At 43.8% G+C, this 20,433-nt stretch overlaps 1 protein-coding gene across 1 annotated transcript in view; it reads left to right on the top strand.

The window, feature by feature from the left end:
• LOC110177431 (lachesin) overlaps window positions 1–20,433 on the top strand; it is a 33,861-nt gene that overhangs the window by 10,805 nt on the left and 2,623 nt on the right. The window contains exons 3-9 of the mRNA XM_086836979.1: window positions 1,412–1,552; window positions 2,118–2,249; window positions 3,070–3,167; window positions 9,477–9,706; window positions 12,217–12,609; window positions 13,039–13,097; window positions 20,091–20,135. Of these exons, the coding sequence (XP_086693105.1) occupies window positions 1,412–1,552; window positions 2,118–2,249; window positions 3,070–3,167; window positions 9,477–9,706; window positions 12,217–12,609; window positions 13,039–13,097; window positions 20,091–20,135 (1,098 nt within the window). The remainder of the gene's footprint in view (window positions 1–1,411; window positions 1,553–2,117; window positions 2,250–3,069; window positions 3,168–9,476; window positions 9,707–12,216; window positions 12,610–13,038; window positions 13,098–20,090; window positions 20,136–20,433) is intronic.

The following is a 20,433-nucleotide window of genomic DNA, read 5'->3' as shown; positions in this document are numbered from 1 at the left end:
GAGACATATTTATTGAATTCAATATGCGAGTATACAAAGCGTGAGAATATATTGGGAATATTCCAAGCATTCACACACATACACTCAGGACCTCGGCAGCCTTGCCTTGCCTGCAACTTCATTGGCGAGTCCTTGCCGAGTCCTTTCGCTGCGCCTTTTGCCGGGCTCATGATTTATTACACTCTAATGCATATTTTGTGGCTGCAGAAGGACAGAGCTCTCCACACTGCACAGGAAGAAAAATACCAGAGTTACATATTTATTTATATTATTTCTTTACCAAGGTATTTTTATAAACTCTTTAAAGGAGGTTCGATTTTTCTCTCTGTGTAAGCATGACCTACGAGCTGTGAGCTGTTTGTGCGCTCCTATGTTACCTCCCTCCTCCCTCAGTGATCAATTGTAATTTTCTTTCGAATGCAAATATCCTTGGGAGGGCGAGAGGATCCAAGCTGGCAGGGCTTATTTGTTTTGGCCAGAGCAATCGAATATATTATTTGATATATTGCAAATCGTATATGTTTTGAAAGAATTGCATCAATAACACATGTTTGTGGGGCCATTCGCTTGGCTGAGTCTCTGATAATTTGATTGGGACCTAATCAGAGATGCAGCCCAACTTGTATTGAGTCTACGAAAGTTTGTTTTCTTGCGCCTTTCGGTTTATAAAGCTGTTGATACTGCCACTTAAAATGTGGCTATTTCTGAGGGGGAAAAAGAAAATATCAGCACATGGCCTCAATTTACGGACAACGAATTCTCCGGGAGAGCTTAAACAAAACAAAAAGTGAGTGGAAAATGGCCGACACAAAAAATAAACTAAGCGCAAAATCACAAACTCTAAAGGCAAACAAACGGCCACAAAAAACAAAGACCAACGGACTGCCATTCTCAAATAAAAACAAAGCAGAAAATAAAATATATATATATAAAATAATGCATAAGAAATGTCCATAAAATGGAATGAAGCCATCGACTGGAGCGGCCAAGCTGCCATTGTCCTTGATTTAGCCGCCGCACAGCGGACATAATTTTTAACAGCTGTAAAATAATGCCGCCGCAAGTATAAATAAACGCCGGTCCCGAATTAAATCAAACTATGCCCCAGCGGGAACAGAATCAGGGAATCGGTACTGGGATCAGGACTCGGGGTCAGGACTCGGGGTCCAAGTCCGAGTTGGAGACGCGTAAACGCCGTTTTCCCCCACATTCAATTTGCATTCGGGGCGCATTTATTTATTCAAATTGTGTGATGTCCTTGCCGGGGCCCACTTTGCATACATTTCGATGTTGAACTCGTGGACGATGGGGGACACTGGGACACTGGACCCAGTTTGTTTGGCCATTTCTAATGTGTTTTTTCTCTCCCTCACTCTCTGTCTCTCTCTCTCTCTGTTTATTTGCTTGACAGTGCCACCAAGGATTCATCACATTAGCACCGGCGGACATTTGCAAGTCAAGAAGGGCTCGTCGGTGCGCATCGAGTGCTCGGCCACGGGTAATCCAATGCCGAATGTGACTTGGAGCCGCAAAAATAATATTTTGCCCAACGGTAAGATTGTGCATAAGTGCCAGGACCCGAGAGTCGGGAGTCTTACAGTTCGACAAAAGGATGCCGCCAAGCAGCCGTACAACAAACAAACCGAGAACCAAGGACCCAGGCAACCAGAGGCCACGCAAATTAAAATCATAAAGAGCAACAAAGGACGAGCAATGGGGAAGGACGAGGCAAAAGTAAATGAATACAGTCGTAAAAGAAACTTTAAACAATTTCCATAAAAATGGAAAGTCAAAGAAATTATATGCCTTGCCTCGGTTTCGATCTTGCTCCTCCTTTTTTCCTTTTATTAAATATAATGCCACACGCTGTGTGGGGTGTGTGTGGAAGTGAGTTGCGTTGTTTGGCGGTTACGGCGTCTGTCCGGTGACCCCGCGGTGTCCTCCCGGACATCACTGTCACTTGGCCGCACGTTGATTCCCCGTAATTGGCCCTGTCATTCCTTGGACTTCCTTCGGCTTCTGGTCGAAATCCCGGAATCCTTGACTCCCACTCTCGGTCTTGGCTTGCTTTTCTTTTTGTTTTTATTGAGTTGCATTTTTCATTTTCTCCGTTCCAGGCGAGGAGAAGCTCCACTCGCACGTCCTTTCCATCGAGAATGTGGACCGGCACAAGGGCGGCGTCTACATATGCACAGCCAACAATCGTGTTGGCCAGCCCGCTTCCAGCCAGGTCGTGCTCCATGTTCTGTGTAAGTATGCCACTTGCTCCCACATCACTACACTGGAGAAATGCTATTTTTATTGGAATATATAGTAAAATACCTACAAATATTAGAGAGAAACTAAACCCGTTTATGGACATTAAAACGAAAATTTGACTTCTGAATAAAAACCAATGGAAACTTTTGTATCAAGGACGAAATAAATCCATTACAGATTACATAAAACAAACTAACTTATTCTCAATATTAGCAATAATTCGTTAGTACCCCATTCCACCACAATTTTTAATAGTTACTAAATATTTTTGCTATAAGTATAAAGTAATACTCATAGTCCTAGCAAGATCAATTTAATTTTGACGTGTATTCCTTACAATGGCAGCGAAACGAATTAATTTTTTCCGCCAAGCGCCACTGGGCCACGAAGTTCGACTGTCAGTTCAATTTATGTCAAATCTGATTTCGATTTCGAACGGGTATTGACTTTTAACGCTCTCGCTTGCAGTCGAGTAGATGATGATGATGATGATGGAGTCCTGGCCACATACTCTACCCAAAGAGGGAAGAGGGGCAGGAAGGACTTTTATTACATTTACACACTTACCGACATTTATTGGTTGACTGGCAATTATTGAAATGCCTTGCGGGTACCGCCGGTCCCTCTGACATTTATTAAGAATTTATATGTAATTTTGAAAGGGGAGTCGTTGCCCATTACATGTGCTAATTACATAGCTCCCATCACTATTTACACTTTCTGGCCTCGATGGCTGTCGGGGCCATTTAGCCATTGATTTTTCCCGTTCATGTTATTAACTAATTTCTTTACGTTCTTTTTCTCCCCCAGTTTCACCGGAAATCTCCGTGGAGCGTCCCGTGGTCTTCTCCGGCGAAGGGCATGAGGCCACCCTGGTCTGCATCGTCCATGGCGAAACACAGCCCGAGGTATGTTTTAATTAAATTTCGTACATAAATTTTCATTATCGCGCTTGCTCACTCGGAAACACACGATGCCACACAGCGGCACAGCGCCACCAGATACACAAATAGATGACCATAGATATATCCTGGCGATAGATTTTGACGGCTTTCCTGACCAACTCCAACTCCGACTCCAACTCCGACTCCATTGTTTGGTAGCAAACCAGGAACAGATGGCTGCTGCCACAACGCATTAATTAAAAGTCTACAAAGGCAAATTGAAGTGCACTACAAAGTGCAGATGAGAGATAAGAGCTAAGGCGACGGGCATAATTTTAATCAAACATCGCTCACAATAGTCCTACCAAAGGCAAAAAAAAAATAAAGGGGAAAGACAGTATGAAGACCCAAGCATGTCCTCGTCATCCCGCAGCCATTGCAGTTTCGAAAACGACTCTTTTTCTGTAGTAATTTCGTCTTTACATTTTCAGCCAGCTTGCTCTCCTTCTTCTCGGCTGGTGTTTATTTTTGTGCTATGCGCCTTTTGTCGACATTTAAATTAATACGCTCGGCTATAATTCAAAGTAAAATTGCGGAAGTTGCCAAAGCGGAAGTGAGAAGCGGCGAGCTACCGAGAAAGAAAAAAAAAACGCAAGAGAAATGCCAAAGAACTGAAAGGAAAACCCAAAATGACATGGCGCACACACAGGCAGGATAGCAAAAAAATGGGGGAGAAAAGTATACTAGGGTGATCCTGTGTGAACTTAAATTATAATTACAAAATTGTAATTCAAAATTGGTTTTTATTTAGTACTATTGAAAATAGAAAATTTGGCTCAATTATAGTATAGCTAAAGATCAACCTATTTATCCTGCAACGAACTAAGACATTGAATATATAACTAAATCCCTAAAGGCTTTTTTCAACCTTTATAAATATTAACAAATATATTAGTATTAAAATTGCTGCAAAGCACTTCAATGTAGGTTCCAATTATTATAAAGAACTCTGGATACAGATGCACCCTAACGTGCTCAAAGGAAACCCAAAATAATGACTTGCAACCGCAAATGTCAATGCTTAAAATTATACAGCTCCCGTTTCATTTCACTTTGTTTCGTTTCATTTTTGAGGCCAGCTTCGTGATAACTCAGTGACTGGCTCTGGCTCCTGGCCCGCCCCGGTTTTCCCCGAATTCCGACAGGGCATTAAGTTTTTATGCTATTTAATTTTTAACATTTTTTTGTGTGTTGTGCTTGGCCCTCGTTTTGTGGCCGCAAAGAGTTGACTGCTTTCCAGCGAACGGCGTAACTATTTATTTGCAGAGCTAGCTGCAGCTTTTTATTTGCTCTGTCCGACACATTTCATTATAGTCGTTGCCCCCTCGGAGACTCTCCCTCCCCCTGCCCCTGCTCCTGCCCTGAGCCCTGCCTCTCTGTCCTGGCCATCCGTCCATTCATCCATCCATCCATCCCCCTCTTGGCCATCTCGGCATTAACGTCAACGCCTCCTGCTTTGCATTGTGCATGCCATTGCCATCGCCATTGCCATTCCTGGTTGACGGAGCTGTGGGCGGCTGGGCGTGGCATTTAGTAGTCTTTGGGAATGGCATTTCCGCATGCAATTTTTACATTTACTTTCCACTTTCCACTTTGCTCGCCGGCTGCAGTTCGTCATTTTCCCCTTATTCATTTAAATTTTTTGTTTCAATTTTATTTGTATCCCTGTAGCAAAGTGTATACAATTTAACGCTTCCTTTTCGGTTTGCGTTTTTTTTTCTATGGTTTTCCAACGAGCCTCAAAGTACTTGGGGGGTCTGCACATATATAAGTTTTCAAGAGTGCCAGGTTTGTTCTTTTTTGTTGGATGAAGAGTTTTTCGGCTTAAATGTTAATTAGAGAATTCATGCATATGTAAGTCCTGCGGAGCAATTGTCCAGTAATATGCTATAGATGAAACTTATCTGTGGTATTATTTCAAGCATAATCCATTTGAATGGAATTTCTGATCTGTCATTAGCGGTTGGTAAATGATGTGGAGAAAAAAGCCCGCCAATATACTAATGAGTCCTGAATGGCGCCTATTGATATGGAATACTGTACAGGCCATTGTCCTGCGACAGCGTGCATTTTTAATTATGTCTTGTCAACTAACCGAAGCTATTTTGATGCGGAAAAACCACAAATCAGGGAGCCACGGGAGCCGCATATTAATTATTGAGAGAGCGAACGAGCTGAAAGCCCCTCCGAACACACAGACATCGCACTTATGTGCATATTTACATATTAATTACGCATTGCACCACAGGGCCCAAGTCTGGCATATTCATAATCCATTGATATTGTCGATTTGATGCATAATGAATATCATAAACAAGCACTAAGCTCCCTCCCTTTACCCCATATACCCAATACCCTCGCAAGGACACGAGGATAACAGGAGCAGGGTGCACACCGGGACGATGGGACAGCAACAAAGTCATTAGAGCAATTGTCATTAACATGAGCGACGGCAATGAGACAACATCATTATCAACGTCATCGGGCGGCAACAGCGGCGGTGGCGACGGCATTGTCAACGATGTTGTCGCCGTCATCGATGTCGGACGCATTAAACATGCAGCAGCATTTGACAGAGCCATCAACGTCAGCAGCTAACAGCATTAATGGGCGTCCGCCTGGACAGCAAACTGTTCCCCTAATACATCCACCCACACACACAGGCCCAGTAAATACCATACACCCCCACAGGAGGCACTCTCCCCCTCATCCATATCTCCTCAGCCTAACAACAAGGACCCTTGAACCGGACCAATGATGAGCTTTCATCGCTCGTCAGCTTGCCCAGTGATTGCAGCAGCCATGCCGCTACTATGGCTTTTAATTATTTTGCAAATTAATTTCCAAATTGGTAATTTTCTTCACATTTACACACACTCAAACAACACACACACAGACAGAGTGAACGTAATGAGTTTTTGTGTCGGGCGAAAGGACTGCAAGTTGGCCTATTGGCCCGATCCGAAATGAGATGTTTAGATGGCGCAAAATTGCGACATAATTACAGGATCCGTCGGGATGGAAATTGCTTGCCGGCAAACGACACGGAAACTACTAGATATATCGCATACATTTAAAGTGGGTATTTATCGGAAAACTGTCCAAGGGACTTAGGGTGGGGATTGAACTACCAATTACAGCTGGAAAAACAGTAAAGAAACACAAAGTGAATGCATACTACTTGTTATCATTCAGGGCAGACTTTAAGATTAGGGTTTCTTAAAGAGATTCATAACATCTTTGATATTTTAAAGACATCTTGAGATTATTATTCAATATTATATTATTCAATATTATTAGGATATTGTAATTCCACTCAGAAGCTTAAAATGCACTGAAGGAGTCATTTCCGACCATATAAAGCATATATATTATTGATCAGCATTAAATGCCGGATCGATCTAGCTATGTGTGGTAAAAATTTTTTATCTTTTTCAAAAATTTGAAAATTTTATTAGGGGTAACCCCTAAAATTGTAAAAAATTTGGCCAAAAATTTGATTATTTTAAAACTTTAAATAAAGTATGCAGATTTGTTAACCCAACAAAAACTAGCATATACCAGCTTTCCGATTTGAAATTAACGTTGTTTTGAGTTAGTTATGAAATTTGAAACCTCAAAAAGAAGGGTATACAAATTTCTCAAAGGTAACTTAATGTTACCTTCTTATTAACAGTACAAAATTAACAAATCGTAAACCCTACTTTCCTACTAAAGATCAATTCGATATATTCAAGTATTGTATAATGTTTTGTTAATTCATCAATAAGTTTACCCTCCCTTAATAAATCAAATATATAATTTCAAACTAATAATCTTCGCATAAGTTTAAGAGTACTTTAGAAAAGTCTATGAAGTTTGAAGTGATTGGCAGGGTATATTGACTTAATAACGCTGGCACTCTAAACTGCTGTTAAACTGCCGTAATTAATTACGACCAAGTTATTTATTGTCATTATCTAATATCTATTAGCATTTCCCTGGGCAGCAACTTTGGGGAGCAGCTGGCCCGAGAGTTCTGGCCAATTGGTGTAGGCAACAACTTAAGTCAAACTGTGGCCATTAACAGCGACACCAATACCAATACCAACATCGCGCTGGAAAACTCGGCAACTTCGGTGCCACACGCAATCCAATTCTCATGTGTGTGCGGACTGTGAGTTCGTGCTGGCGTGCCAACGCTGCGTATGCGTAATTCCCACATGCCTCTTGCAATTATTTGTTGTTTCCCTTTTTCTTTGCCGCTTTTTCACTCACACACACACACACACACACACACACCCATCTAACAACACTCTTCCTCTGGCAATTTCCGCTGTGCCAGCCAGCGGAGGTATTGCATAATAGATTGCCAGGCAGGACGACATGGAGGGAATGGGAAAATAAGGAGCTAGCAGGAGCTAGATGAAGGGCAGACGAGGCCAGAGTTGGCCATGTTGGCACGCATACTCTTTTCTTCCTTTTGGCTGATTAGTGTTGATTGGTATTTCTCGCTTTGCTGCTCATCAATGCTAATTTTTCGCCGCTTCTCCATCTCATTGCTGCTTTTGTTTTGCTTCGGGAGCTTCAAAGTTTGCCAAGTTTCTTGTTCTTATTTCGTCCCGATTCGATTCCATTTCCTTTCTCTTGTTCACGTGCCCGCGCGAAAAGAAAGCATTTGAAAATTAAGCGCAAGTGCAAAAGATTGATTGGCGCAACATTTGCGTGGATCCATTAATGAAGTGCACACAGACCGGCGGCCAATCAATCGCCAAAGTCCTGGAACTGGATGTAGGAGGGATGCAAGCATCGCTAATAACAACAAAGATGGCGGACGGAGAGCAATTAATTCACTTAGCCATCTTCTGCCGACGGGCGAAAATATTAAATAAAATAATTTCTGTCCATTTTTCTGCCACGTCAACACTTACGCCTCGTTACGCACGGTTGAGTTGAGTTCTGTGGCGCCAAAAAGATGATGATAGCTACGGCTGTGATCCAAAGACCAGACTATAGCTTAAATTAAGGAAGGAGGAGCAGCCATGAAAAACGCAAACATCAACAAATAAAAGAGGCGGAGGACTAGGGGGGAGAAAAAAAGGAACATTTATGGCAGGACGGCATAACTGTAACTGCACACGTACGGACAGGGACACGGCTACGGTCATACCCATAGCCAATGGGCGGATGTGTCTAAGCGTGTTTGTGTTTGTGAGTGGAAAATATGACAACACATATGCACTGCTGACAGCCATTTTAATGGAATGTGCGGCCAAAAACACCGCCACCGGCGTTAACTAATCTCACCCGGGGAGCAGCAAATAAATACTAGACTTGAAAATAGAAATAGAAATGCCATAGATAGGCTGGCTAACCCACACATTCTCTCCCTCTCTGGTCTGGTTCTGTAATTTTTTTCATCTATTTGTTTTAATATCTCTGCGCCTTTGTGGGAACTGGAGATTGGATTTTGGTATGTGCGTCATGCCGTGGAGCACCTGCTGCCGCCATGTCCCCCCTCCCTGGCCCCTATCCGTTGTTAATTCGTGCGTTCTGTCCTTGCTTATCTGGCGACTGTGGGCCGTATCCTAGCGTATCCCGACGTATCCCAGGGTATCCCTACGTATCCTGTCTGCGAACTGTCAGGGCGGCGACAGGCCGGCGCTGCAGCGACTCGCGTCCAATTCATTTACAAAACACGCACACCCCGTGCTGTCAGTCCTTGTAATTCGCACACGAACCACGTGGCGTCGGGCGTCCTTTTCCGGGATATATTTGCACAGGACTTGGATTCGGGTGTGTGGATACGGACCCCGGACCCCGGATTCCGATTCCGGCGCACTTGACACACAAAACATGTTGTCGAATGTTGGCTGAAAATATGTAACAAACAAATAGAGACAAACAATGCGGAATCGAAGATGAATTTCATGTGAGAGAGGTGGAGAGGGTCGAAATATCAGCACCAGCAGCCATTGGGCTGTGGAAAATCTGATGGAAAATCAATACCCATCGGCGGAGCACGTCGATCTGGTTTTCAATTTCAACAGGAATTACGCTTAATTGACGCTCAAGTGACAGCCGCATGAAGTGCAAGTAAAGGAGGAGTCGGAGTCGGAGACGGAGACGGAGTCAAAGTCGTTTGAGGAAGTCCAAGTGGAAGTACTAGCCGCAAATCGTCTTAACTTTTGCCCCCCAATCTCTTTCAACCCTATACCAAGCTCAAACCCAATCACGCACACTCGCTCGCAACTCGTGCTCGCCTCGATTGACCAACTTTTCAATTATTTACAGGTAATTTGGTTCAAAGACACCATGCAACTGGATACCACAGAGCGGCACATCATGGAGACGCGGGGATCGCGGCACACGCTGATTATACGCAAAGTGCATCCGCAGGACTTCGGCAACTACTCCTGCGTGGCCGAGAACCAACTGGGCAAGGCACGCAAGACCCTCCAGTTGAGCGGAAAACCGAACGTTGCCGTTTTTAATTCGCCGCCAATCAGTCAGTACAAGGACAGGTAAGTGCATCACGAATGCGAGTGCCACTCCTTTTCAGAAAGATGGAGAGAGAGCGAAGTGTGCAGACACGTGCCAAGTTAGACAACGAAACTTGTCCGCCTAATTACCAGAACCAAGAGCCATTCACAACCCAATTATTGAGCATAAAATGCAAAATCCGTGGCAAATGTCCGACTTTACAAGCTGATTGGACAATGGACTTTGAGCGTAGAACATAGAACGTATAACGTAGATGATGCACTGCCCCCGGACGGGGCAACTTTATTAGATTCATTCCGTTGACTGACATGGCAACCGACTGAAAGACTGACGTCGGGACAGCCCTCGTGCACTGCTTATACGTAACGTATGAAACTTTTAATTGGATTAGCTGTCATCAAACACACACGCTCGCCTTTTAAGTGGGCAGACAAAGCGTGGTAGAGCAAAGCGGGGGAGACGAGACAGTCAGTCAGTCAGTCAGTCAGTCAGTCAGTCAGTCAGTCAGGCGACAAACAAGCCCACACATCTCAGTCGCACAGAACGACGACTGCTAGATAAATTTACTCGATCTGAATATATAGAGCTGGGTGTGTGTTTGTGTCACTCCCACTTCCAATTCCACCTTTCAATAATTGAACGCGAATTGAATCCAATAATCTGAAAACATTTTCTAACTGCGATGTGAGGAGAGCACTGGGAAGCCATTATAATTTGGGCCACAGCCATATTGCGCATACGCCCCGTTAGCAACTCGGCAAAAAGCAACTAACCGAGCATCGGCCATGTCAACTTTTGCGCTGATTTCATTCCATTTCATTTGGTTTTGATCTGCTGCCGATGCCAATGCCGGAAACTGGTGCCGGCAATTAAGGCTACCAAAAAGGCCAACAGCAGCCCCGAAGCACACAAAGTACCAAAAGCGATTCTGGCGCCAGTCGCCGGCTCTTCAATTGTTAATAATCATTTTTATTGCCAGCGTTAGTTTTATGCTATATGCGAAAACTTTTCTGATTGGCGTTTTATGTTTTTATTGTGACCGTCCCGAGACTTCAAGTTATTAGTTCGCATGGCCCAATAATCATACAGAATACATCGAGAGCAAAACAAATAATGGCAGTCGTGCCGACAAAACAGGAAGGACGAAGGACCTTTGTTTACAGGCTGGCAGCCCCCAAAAACTCCCTCCTCTTCATCCCTGTGCTGATTAGCATTCAAATTGTGTGCCGACTTTATCGCAAAGCAATGAACTTGCGCCTTTTGTAATGGCGAATTGCGACATCCTTGGAACAAGAATGGGATGGGGTCACCTAATTAGTTGTTTACTCGAGCAGCTCCACTGGAGTGTGCCCATAAATAACTTTGTCCATCAGCAGCTCCGGCAACTAATGAGCTGCTCCATCTTAAAGCTCTCGGTCCCGCCGGGTGGGAGTGCGACAACCTTTAAGCCATCGGGGCCAATGGCCAAAAATGCATTTAGCACACCCTCCTTGGCGACTGGCTAGCTCCCTAATCACGGCATGGCACAATGCACCGGGCACAAGTCGGGGACCGGTCATATAACTTCATTTACACTTGAGCTGAGAATGTGGCAGGACTGTTAGCTTCTCGGTTGAATGGACGCATTGTGCGAGCAGCCCCTCAGCATCGGGATGGGTGGGTGTGACTTCTAGATGCTGCAGTCAGGAAGGGAGGGGGGCAGCTGAGCAAACAAGGAGCCAATAACAAAGGAGCAAGCGGGTATTATGTTAAGACTGCAGCAGCAGCAGCAGCATCGCAGCCCGACAACAATGCATCAGCGGGTTGGCTCATACGCAGTATCTTAACCCGGCCATTGTCGCCAGCCACGTTTCCATTGATTACGATGTTGTTGTCATTCTGGAAGCTGCCAGTCCTGTTGCAGCTCCTGCTCCCCAGTGCTGACAGGTCACAAAAAGGACAAATAAACCGAAAAAATCATGGGGAAAAAAGGATACCAGAAGAGCAAAGACATTTACAAAGCACGATCAATTAACTATTTCGCAAAATAAAGTCTAAAATTTAGCTTTGTTTGGTTTAATTAAACTTTTAAACTCCATTCCATCTCCCATCTTATTTACGATGCATTTAAATAAATAATCGGCAATAACTATATAATTTAATAGTATGACAAAGAGTAAAATTATTATTCAAAATAATTTGTGAATGTGCATCCCGAAATACCACAATAACCCAAGGGACTTAAAGAAAGAGTGAAGATTTACTTCCTACGTATATATCATTAAAGAAACCCCAAAAATCTGTCCATAAAATGGACAAAGTGGTTGCACTACTGCTTTTCCGATGGCTTTAGTTACACTTTCAGCTTTTGTTGCTGCTGACGTGACTGAAGCTTGCGTGTTTGCCTTAACTGCAGCAACACCAGCTCTCAATGGAGAATTTAACAATTACATATTGATTGGAAGCGCCTCGGAATAAATCCCCCACCAACTGTTGCACGCAAAAGCTGCCGATAACCACTAACCCTTCGTTCTTTTCCCCCCATTTTCAGATACAACATCTCCTGGGCCGTGGACTCGCATTCACCCATCGAGGAGTACAAGTTGTCCTTCCGCAAGCTGCCGCAAGGACACGAGGTCGTTGGCAACGCCATCGATTCACCCTCCTCCTCGCTCTCCTCATCCTCATCACAGATGTACGGCTCCGGACTTCATTCACATCGCTCTGGCACTGGCAGCAGCAGCAGCAGCAGCATGGCCGGACTTGGAGTCGGTCTCGGTGGCAACTACGCCGGCTACGGCAACATGATGCACTGGGGCCACAACGACTGGCGCAATGTCGTCCTGCCGGCCATTCCCCTATCGCATCACTATGCTCAGGGCATGAGCTACATGGTGCGCGGTCTGGATCCTGACCAGCACTACGAGGCCACCGTTCAGTCCAGGTGGGTGAAATTTAAAAACAAAAAGCAGTTTCAGTTACAGGCAATCGAATCAATTGTTTGTGCGTGCCAGGATTAAAGCGAAATGAGGCGCACAGTGGCCAAAAAAAGGAACATTTTAATGTAATTTGAATTTAATAGAGAAAGAGAGAAAGCTTCATTGTTAATGAATACTGTGCAACAATGTTTATTTTATATCATTTTCGATATATTTGCTAATAATTTTGATGAAACCATGTACATAGCTGTCAACTCCACTGTTCTCGATGTCCTGCTAATTTGGCCACTTCAGGTATTATTTATGACCCGAGGACAGTGGACCTGTCAGCGTCGGTGCATCCGACTCGGCTCATTTGCCACAATTAGCATATTAATACCAGGCTAATGTTCCTGAGTTGTATTATTAATACAGAGAATGCTTATCAATTGCAGGAATCGTTACGGATGGAGCGATTTGACCAACAGTTTTGTCTTTTCCACATCATCGAATGGTAAGTGCGAGCTTGATTATCTTTTTCCTTACTTAACTATATAAAATTTGTAATTTAAAAATAGGGAAATTATCCCTAAGAGATATGTATTTGTTTTAATACATTCAGGTTATATATAACCTTGCATAGGATTATAGTTTCAGTCAGAAGTGTAAAACACATTGAAGGAATCATTTCCGACCCCATAAAGCATATATATTCTTGATCAGCATTAACAGACGAATCGATATAGCTAGTTTGGCAAAAATTTATTATTTTCAAAATTTTGAAAATTTTTTTAAGGGATTACATCGTTAAAATTATCCAATAATTAATAAGAATTTGAATTTTTTTTAAATGTTGAATAGAGTATGCAGAATCATTAACCTTATAAGAACTAACATAGGAAAGCTTTCCGAATTGAAACAAATGCATTTTTCACAAAATCATGGTATTTTAAAAACTGTGATTTAGCCAAACAATTGTTATATAAAATAATGTGTATTTTAAGCTTAGTTATGTAGATTTCCGATAAGATCCTCTAATTAATTAGCAAACTGCAAGAGTATATAATCTCCAGCTTCCGGAATTTAATTTCCTTTCCTGTTTTAGAGTATTACCTGCTCGGCTAGCCGAGTGTCAACAGAATCCTTTATCGGTTTGTATACCTTCTGCTGCCGACCGCATGCATAATAATTTCGAATTATACGCTGTTTTCGCTGATAATCTGCAAAAATCACAGTGAAACTGCAGCTTCACAAACAAACAGAAACGAAAAAAAAGCAAACGCTTTGTATCACAGCCCGCGGGAAAATATGTTCAGGCTGTCATAACTTAATGCTGTTAAATTTATTACTGACGAGGGCCAAGTGAAGCGTAAAGTGAACACGTCGCAGTCCCTCGTTTGTATCCGTTGCGAGAGCTTCATCCTTAATGTCGCACTCACACTTGCACTCCATCCGGCACATGCACAGCATGTCAGTTAAATCACACACAGTTTTTTTGTTTCGTGCACTCTCTCAGGTGAAAGGCCGCGGACTTTATTGCCGCCTCTGGGCTTTAATGAGATCCCTTTCAGATCAATTGAACCATACCTAATGGGGAATATTAATAAAGCTGTCCGACAAATAGCACTCTTCTAGCCTAACACTATTATTATTTTCCAGTTCGACCAAGCGCACCCATCAAGTATACGCCGCGTTGTCAGTCAATTTGAGGGAACGGTTGAGCGAACGTGCGCATAACTAATTGATGGCAAGTTTTTGGGGCCACACATTTGACTCTGCATAATGAGAATCGAAATGGTTACACAAGACTCTCGCTAATTGGATGCTGAAGCTGGTCCTTCCCTCCAATTCCTTTGCAGGAAGCGAGAAATAAACAAAGATGCACGACATGGCAGCCAGGCAGGTGGGTTTTTTGGGGTAGACACACTGTGGACCTCTAAATGCGCACTCGAAATCCATTTATATGCAAAACTATTGTTGCATTGCATACGGAATTTCTGCGGCGGGAAAAGCGGCGAAAACGGGGTCCACCAGAAAAGCGATTTTCCATGCAAATGACGCACATTTGTCGGCGCCAGCAACGGCACCATCACTGGCTCCAGAGCCAGAACCAGAGACAGGACCGCAACCAGAACGAGATCCTGCGTCTTGCCATCTTTTGGCTGCCATGCGAAATGCATGCAAATGCAAATAGTGCACAGTTCAATGCCGCTGCTGAGGCTGTTGCAGTTACGGTGATGGGTCTGCTGCCACGTTGCCTGGCAAACAAACGCATAAATATGCAGTCGCAACAGCAACAGCAGAAACAATAACAAAAGCCAAAAGAAAGACGCAATAAACACGCACATGGCGAGTGAGATACTTGCACAGAAAAGTCCTGCGAGGCGGCGGAAATTTAATAAAGCAAAACGTGAATGCCGCACAGAGAATGGCACATTCAGGACGCGACAGGGCTAGGGCCAGGACAAGGACCAGGACCAGGATGGGAAGGTATCAATGTCGCCTGGCAAAGACGTGTTGCTTTTGACGGTCTGCGAGTGAGACACGTATCCCCCGTATCCGTAAGATGCCTTGCACAAAGCTCTGCCAGGGAAGAACTTCATTATGCGCGCCATTGAAATGCGAAGTTCCAACGGTTCGCTTTCAAAGCGAAAGCAACTTCGTTTGGTGGCAATTTATGGGTTCGCTTTTGTGCTAATGGAAATGACTTCATTATATTTTCGAAACGCAAACAATTTACGCAATTAGTGGTCTAGTATGCGATGCAATAAGAACCACCACCAATACCAACATTACAAGCAGCAACAACAAGGTGCAATCCAGCAAAGCGGCAACTAATGAGCCTCGAGTGTCATAACTACAACTGCAGTCCTCGCACAATAACAGTAACGGTAATGCCAAAGGACGACAATCGTCCTAGCAGATACACAAACACAGCCAGTATCGCCAGTTCATTTACCCGGGCTACGTGTCCTACGGGTCCAGGACTCCAGCCAGCATTCATGACATTAGCCTGGCCACCAAGAGAAAGGAAAATGCCAATTGAGGACAGAGAGAGAGAGAGAAGAGAGAGAGAGAGAGAGAGAGAGCGGGAAGGAATGGCAGGACCTTTGGACATTTAAGATCCCAACAGACACTATATGACAGGCTTCCGCAGGTAGGACACATTCGTGCTGGAAATGACGTTTGTGAAACGACTGCACTCCAACAGCTTCTCTACCAAATCTACAAACTCTACAAGTTCGAGTCGGATAAAGGATTCTAAAGGAAGAGATATTATTTGAACAGGAGCAAAGTTTCTATTTACAAAGTATTCTTTAGTTAATTCTGAAGCTCTTTTTGAATTGATTTCTATACTCGTTAGCTCTCATAATTTAAGCACTTGAATAGAGTGTTTCCTAAGCAAAAGTACTTTTTATCCTGGCAGTGTGGGTCAGCCTAAGGACACCCAAAGGACATATCAACATCGATTTCCCTCGTCATATTATCCACATTCTGAATGGCCTTTAAGTGCATTTAATTTTTACGAGTCCTCGTCTTTGTGCCGCTGATATTATCCTGGCTGCCATTGTTTTTTTTCTGTTTGTCATAGTCGTTGTCTAGATGCGTAAGGAGGATGGGGAGGCAGAGAAGTTGCAGGAGGTTGAGCTGGTTTTGTGGAATAGACTCCGGTAGATGCTAGGTATGCAGCTATTTACATCATAGAGCTCAGTTATAGTAACGACGGCAAGGCACGCGGGGTCACAGGGCCGGGGCACATAGAGACATAAAAAATAATGCATTTTGTGCACGCGAAAAAATACTCGACATAAAGCAAAAAAAGAAGTTAAATAAAATTACAACATAAAGTGCGGCAACGAGTGTTCGCTCTGTTTGTATTTGTGTGTGTGTGTGTGTGTGTGTGTGTGTTTGGGGGGTTTGGACGGGAAGGAATATCAGAAAATGAAAGACTCGTTGAAAGTTGCGTAAAACTTGCTGAAACTGCCAACTGAGGAGCGCTGCAATAACAGCAACTACCTCCACACTAGCAGCAGCAGCAGCAGCAGCAGCAGCAGCAACAGCAACAGTAAAAGCAACAGCAGCAACAAGGCGAGGCATTCAAACGATGACAAAGTGGACCCTCGCTGCATGTCCCTTAGAATGCGTCGCCGCTTCTGGCAGCGAGCGTCTGCTCGAAACTTTCAATTTACTCGTCCTAGTCGACGGCCATCGTATCGTATCCTTGGATCCAGCTCCTACGTATCCCCCCTCAGCTCCTCAGGACGCCGTCCCTGTGCGTTTGAAGCTTTTGTGTTGCCGGCAGGAATACTTTAGCCGAGGCTCCACCAACAACTCCAGCAGCATCATCGCTTTTTTTCGCCTTCATTTTTTTGTTTGCCGGCATGTAAGCTGCAAAGTTTGCCCAGGCATACATACATACATAGATATATACGTAAGAGAACGGCGAAAAAAAATGTAGGGGAAATGAGCCAAGAGATGGCAGAAGTAGAAGTTTTGTAGTGGCAGCATAACAAGCACTGGCAAAAATAGCACCGCTCTCAGTTGCAAGATGTGTAATGCGAATTCTCCACGTGAATGTTATGTTTATGTAAAGTGCAGGTCCCACAATGCCATCCCGACACCAAGGAGCAAGGATCTTCTCTCCATGCAGACACACAGACACACACGGTTTGCCGGAGTTTCTTGCCGCAAGTTGCTGAGTGCTCGTTGGCACAAAGAAATGCGAAAATGCATTGTATGTCAGCAACCGGGGCTTTAATCAGGGCTTTAAGGGTCGGGCCACCGAGCCCACTTGACCGTCGAACAAGAAACCAAAAAAAAAACGGACACACAACTACCGGTATACATAATGGAGGGCCCAAATCCGTGTGGTCAGCAGCGGACATTTTGCGACAAACGAGGAACAAGCCAGTGCGTGCGGAGTTCGCTGTTGAAATGTTGCTGCCGCTGGCTACAAACAACAAAAAAATAAAACTTCAAAATCCGTGGTGAGGCGGCCGCAGCACTTCGCGAATCTGTAATAAACTGTCGGGCTGGGGCATCGGTCCCTGGGGCCAATGCCAATCCTAGTCCTCGTCATGCCCACTATGCGAAAAATCGGATTTGCCTCCTGTACTTACAGACACCAGCGACATCAGCAGGACCATCAATACGTCTACACTGAGCCAAAGTTGCATGCAACATGAAATTAAAATTGATACCTAAAACTTTAAATTGCAAAAAATAAACCTACAAGGAATTAATAAGATATTTTCTCATTGGTTTATATATAGTAAAATCATGCTTTTCTGTCTGTGTAAAAGCAGCAGCAGCAACAAAATCCATGCGGATTGCATTTGGCCATTTTGTATTTGTTGCCGCACCGCAATGCTATTACGTGAAGAGTAAGCGTGGAGGAAGAGCTAAATCCGGACAGGTGCCGAAAGCCGGACCCTATATGGCAGCCTCGAATTGTCGATGCCATGGACCACGGTCACGCCACTGCGGCGACATCGATGGCGGCGGGAGCGCTTATTTAGGAGCACAAACGAGAAATCACAAGTGACGTTACGGTTTTGTGCCGCCAACCGCAAGCAATAAAAGTCGCAACGACAGCCGATGCAAGTGCAGCATTCAACGGACCACATTAGCCGGACAGCCACATGGTCACGAGTCCAGCTTCAGCTCCATCTCTACTGCATCCTGCATCCTGCATCCTGCATCTTCTGCAGCATCACGGGTCCGTGGTCGCGTCTGTTTTCATTACAAAATTGCCAGCGTTTGCTGGCACCGCAATTGACAATTTGCTTTTATTTTATGTTGACAGTTGGGGAATTTATATGGTAATGCCCACAGTGTGTGCTTGTGTGTGCAATGCATTTGATCACCGCCCGCTGGCCATTTTTCTTAGTCGCTTAACCGGCGTGTACAGGACTAAATGGTCAAATAAATGGCCCAAAGGCTGGAAATGTTTGCGTTTAGACAAACAATAAAATCTGAATCAGAATCAGGCAGCCCTTAATCAAAGAGATTGCGAAATAAATATGTACTTGCAACACAGTTTCAGAAATTCTTCCCAGCGGCAGAGACTTTCAATTTGGGGCAACTTACTTATTAAGTAATTGAAGTGGTTTGTGAAAATCCATTTATTTACCAACACCACAATGTTCATATTATTCTGTCATTATTATAATTATTAAGGTTTGTATTTATCTTTGATATAACTTGTTGGTACAACGAGAAAACCTGTTGAGTGAAACTTATTAGTTACCAAGACAAAGATTCAATTTACTAATTACTTGACCTCCAACTAAATTATAACCAAAGGTTATGTAATAACCTCAGGTTGAAAATGTTGTTGCAAGAGGGAAAAACTAAAACCAATAGTCAAGTAAAAGACACAGCACAAAATTATAACAAAACCTTTAGAATCATTTCATTAGATTTATATTTATTACATTCAAAGTAAAATGACTGTCAGCATTCATTTTCTATTTATGTTTCCATAAAAACATGAGTTTCTCATAAATTTCTTTTAAGCTATATTTTAATATTTAAGCACACAAGAGCCTCTGTGTAGAGTATGCTTATGGCATATAATTCGTGTGTCTATTTGAAAATTAAAGGTGTCATGTTTCGAGGCGTTGGCAGCCCAGATGCCTGGATAGATAAGCTGTCCCGGTTGCTGGGCAAACATGTGTGCAACATGCAACCTACATTGATATCACGTCCGGCATTCGGCGCTATCCTCTCGGCACTCAATGTTGCCTGTCCATTCAGAGTGTCAGCAATCACTACTGATGCGAGGGAGGAGGGAGGGTTACAAGGATACAGGACCGCAGCGGTCCTTTTGCGAGATCTGTACGCCTTAGATATGGCAGCTAACTGGCTGGCAGGCTGGCAGGCCATCACATATTTATAAGTTTTGCTCGTAGCGCCCACAAACTCCTGACAGGCATCGCATTGCATTCGATAAAGAAGTCAATGTCCCTGGCAGCCAGGATGTTTCATTAAAGTCGATGGGCGGCAAATGATATATGCAGCAGCTTATCGAGGGCGGCGGTCGGGCTGGTCCTTCATTTACGGGTGTTTACAGAGTCAGCTTCGCTTTTGAGTCGCGCTCCGCTGGCCAAATGCTCATTTGTCATTATTGACAGATGCAGAACGTTGCCGTTTTAATTGGCGGCCTTAACGAAATGAGCTGCCTGCCAGCCTGCCGAGGAATGACCTCATTGCTGAATCTCCTCCTGGCCGCCCACTTGATTGGCCATCTGCATCCGGATTCGCATTCACAGTGGCAGTCGCAGTAGTCTGCGTAAAAGTAAATCCATCTGATTGCAGATTGCACTTTAAGCGTTAATGATTTATTTGCCCGCATGGATTTGATTTAAATGTCGAAGCGGACATTTTACTTAATAGTAGCAGCACCACCAATAAGCCTTAAGCCGTATCGATAGCACCTCCATCCCCCTTTTACTCTCTCTCGACTATCCTAACTTTCATCGACTGCTCCACGTACTAATTGCAGATGGGCCTGTCGATCTGTCAACCTATTTGAATCACGGTCTGTCAGGTTAGTCTAGCTATCACTTTCACTCTCACTCCCTCTGTCTCTCTCTCTCTCTCTCTCTCTATCTCGCTCTTTTATCCTATACATTTCTCTTTCTCTCTTTGTCTCTGTCTCTATCTATCTCCATACCAATATCTCTTTGCATGTTTTCATCCGCATGATATTTATTTTACATATAATACTCCTGTACACACTGCGCCATATTTGCGCTAAGCTAAAGCCTGAAAAAGAAAACAAGGAACTGTAAAAAAAAAGAAATAATAAGAAATTAAAATTGGACATTCCATGAATATATATATAT

Source organism: Drosophila serrata, unplaced genomic scaffold, assembly GCF_035046125.1.
Source record: "Drosophila serrata isolate PLE 108 unplaced genomic scaffold, ASM3504612v1 contig_295, whole genome shotgun sequence".
Lineage (NCBI taxonomy): Eukaryota > Metazoa > Arthropoda > Insecta > Diptera > Drosophilidae > Drosophila > Drosophila serrata.
The sequence above is the reverse complement of the archived record's forward strand: the minus strand, read 5'-3'. Positions and strand labels throughout refer to the sequence as shown.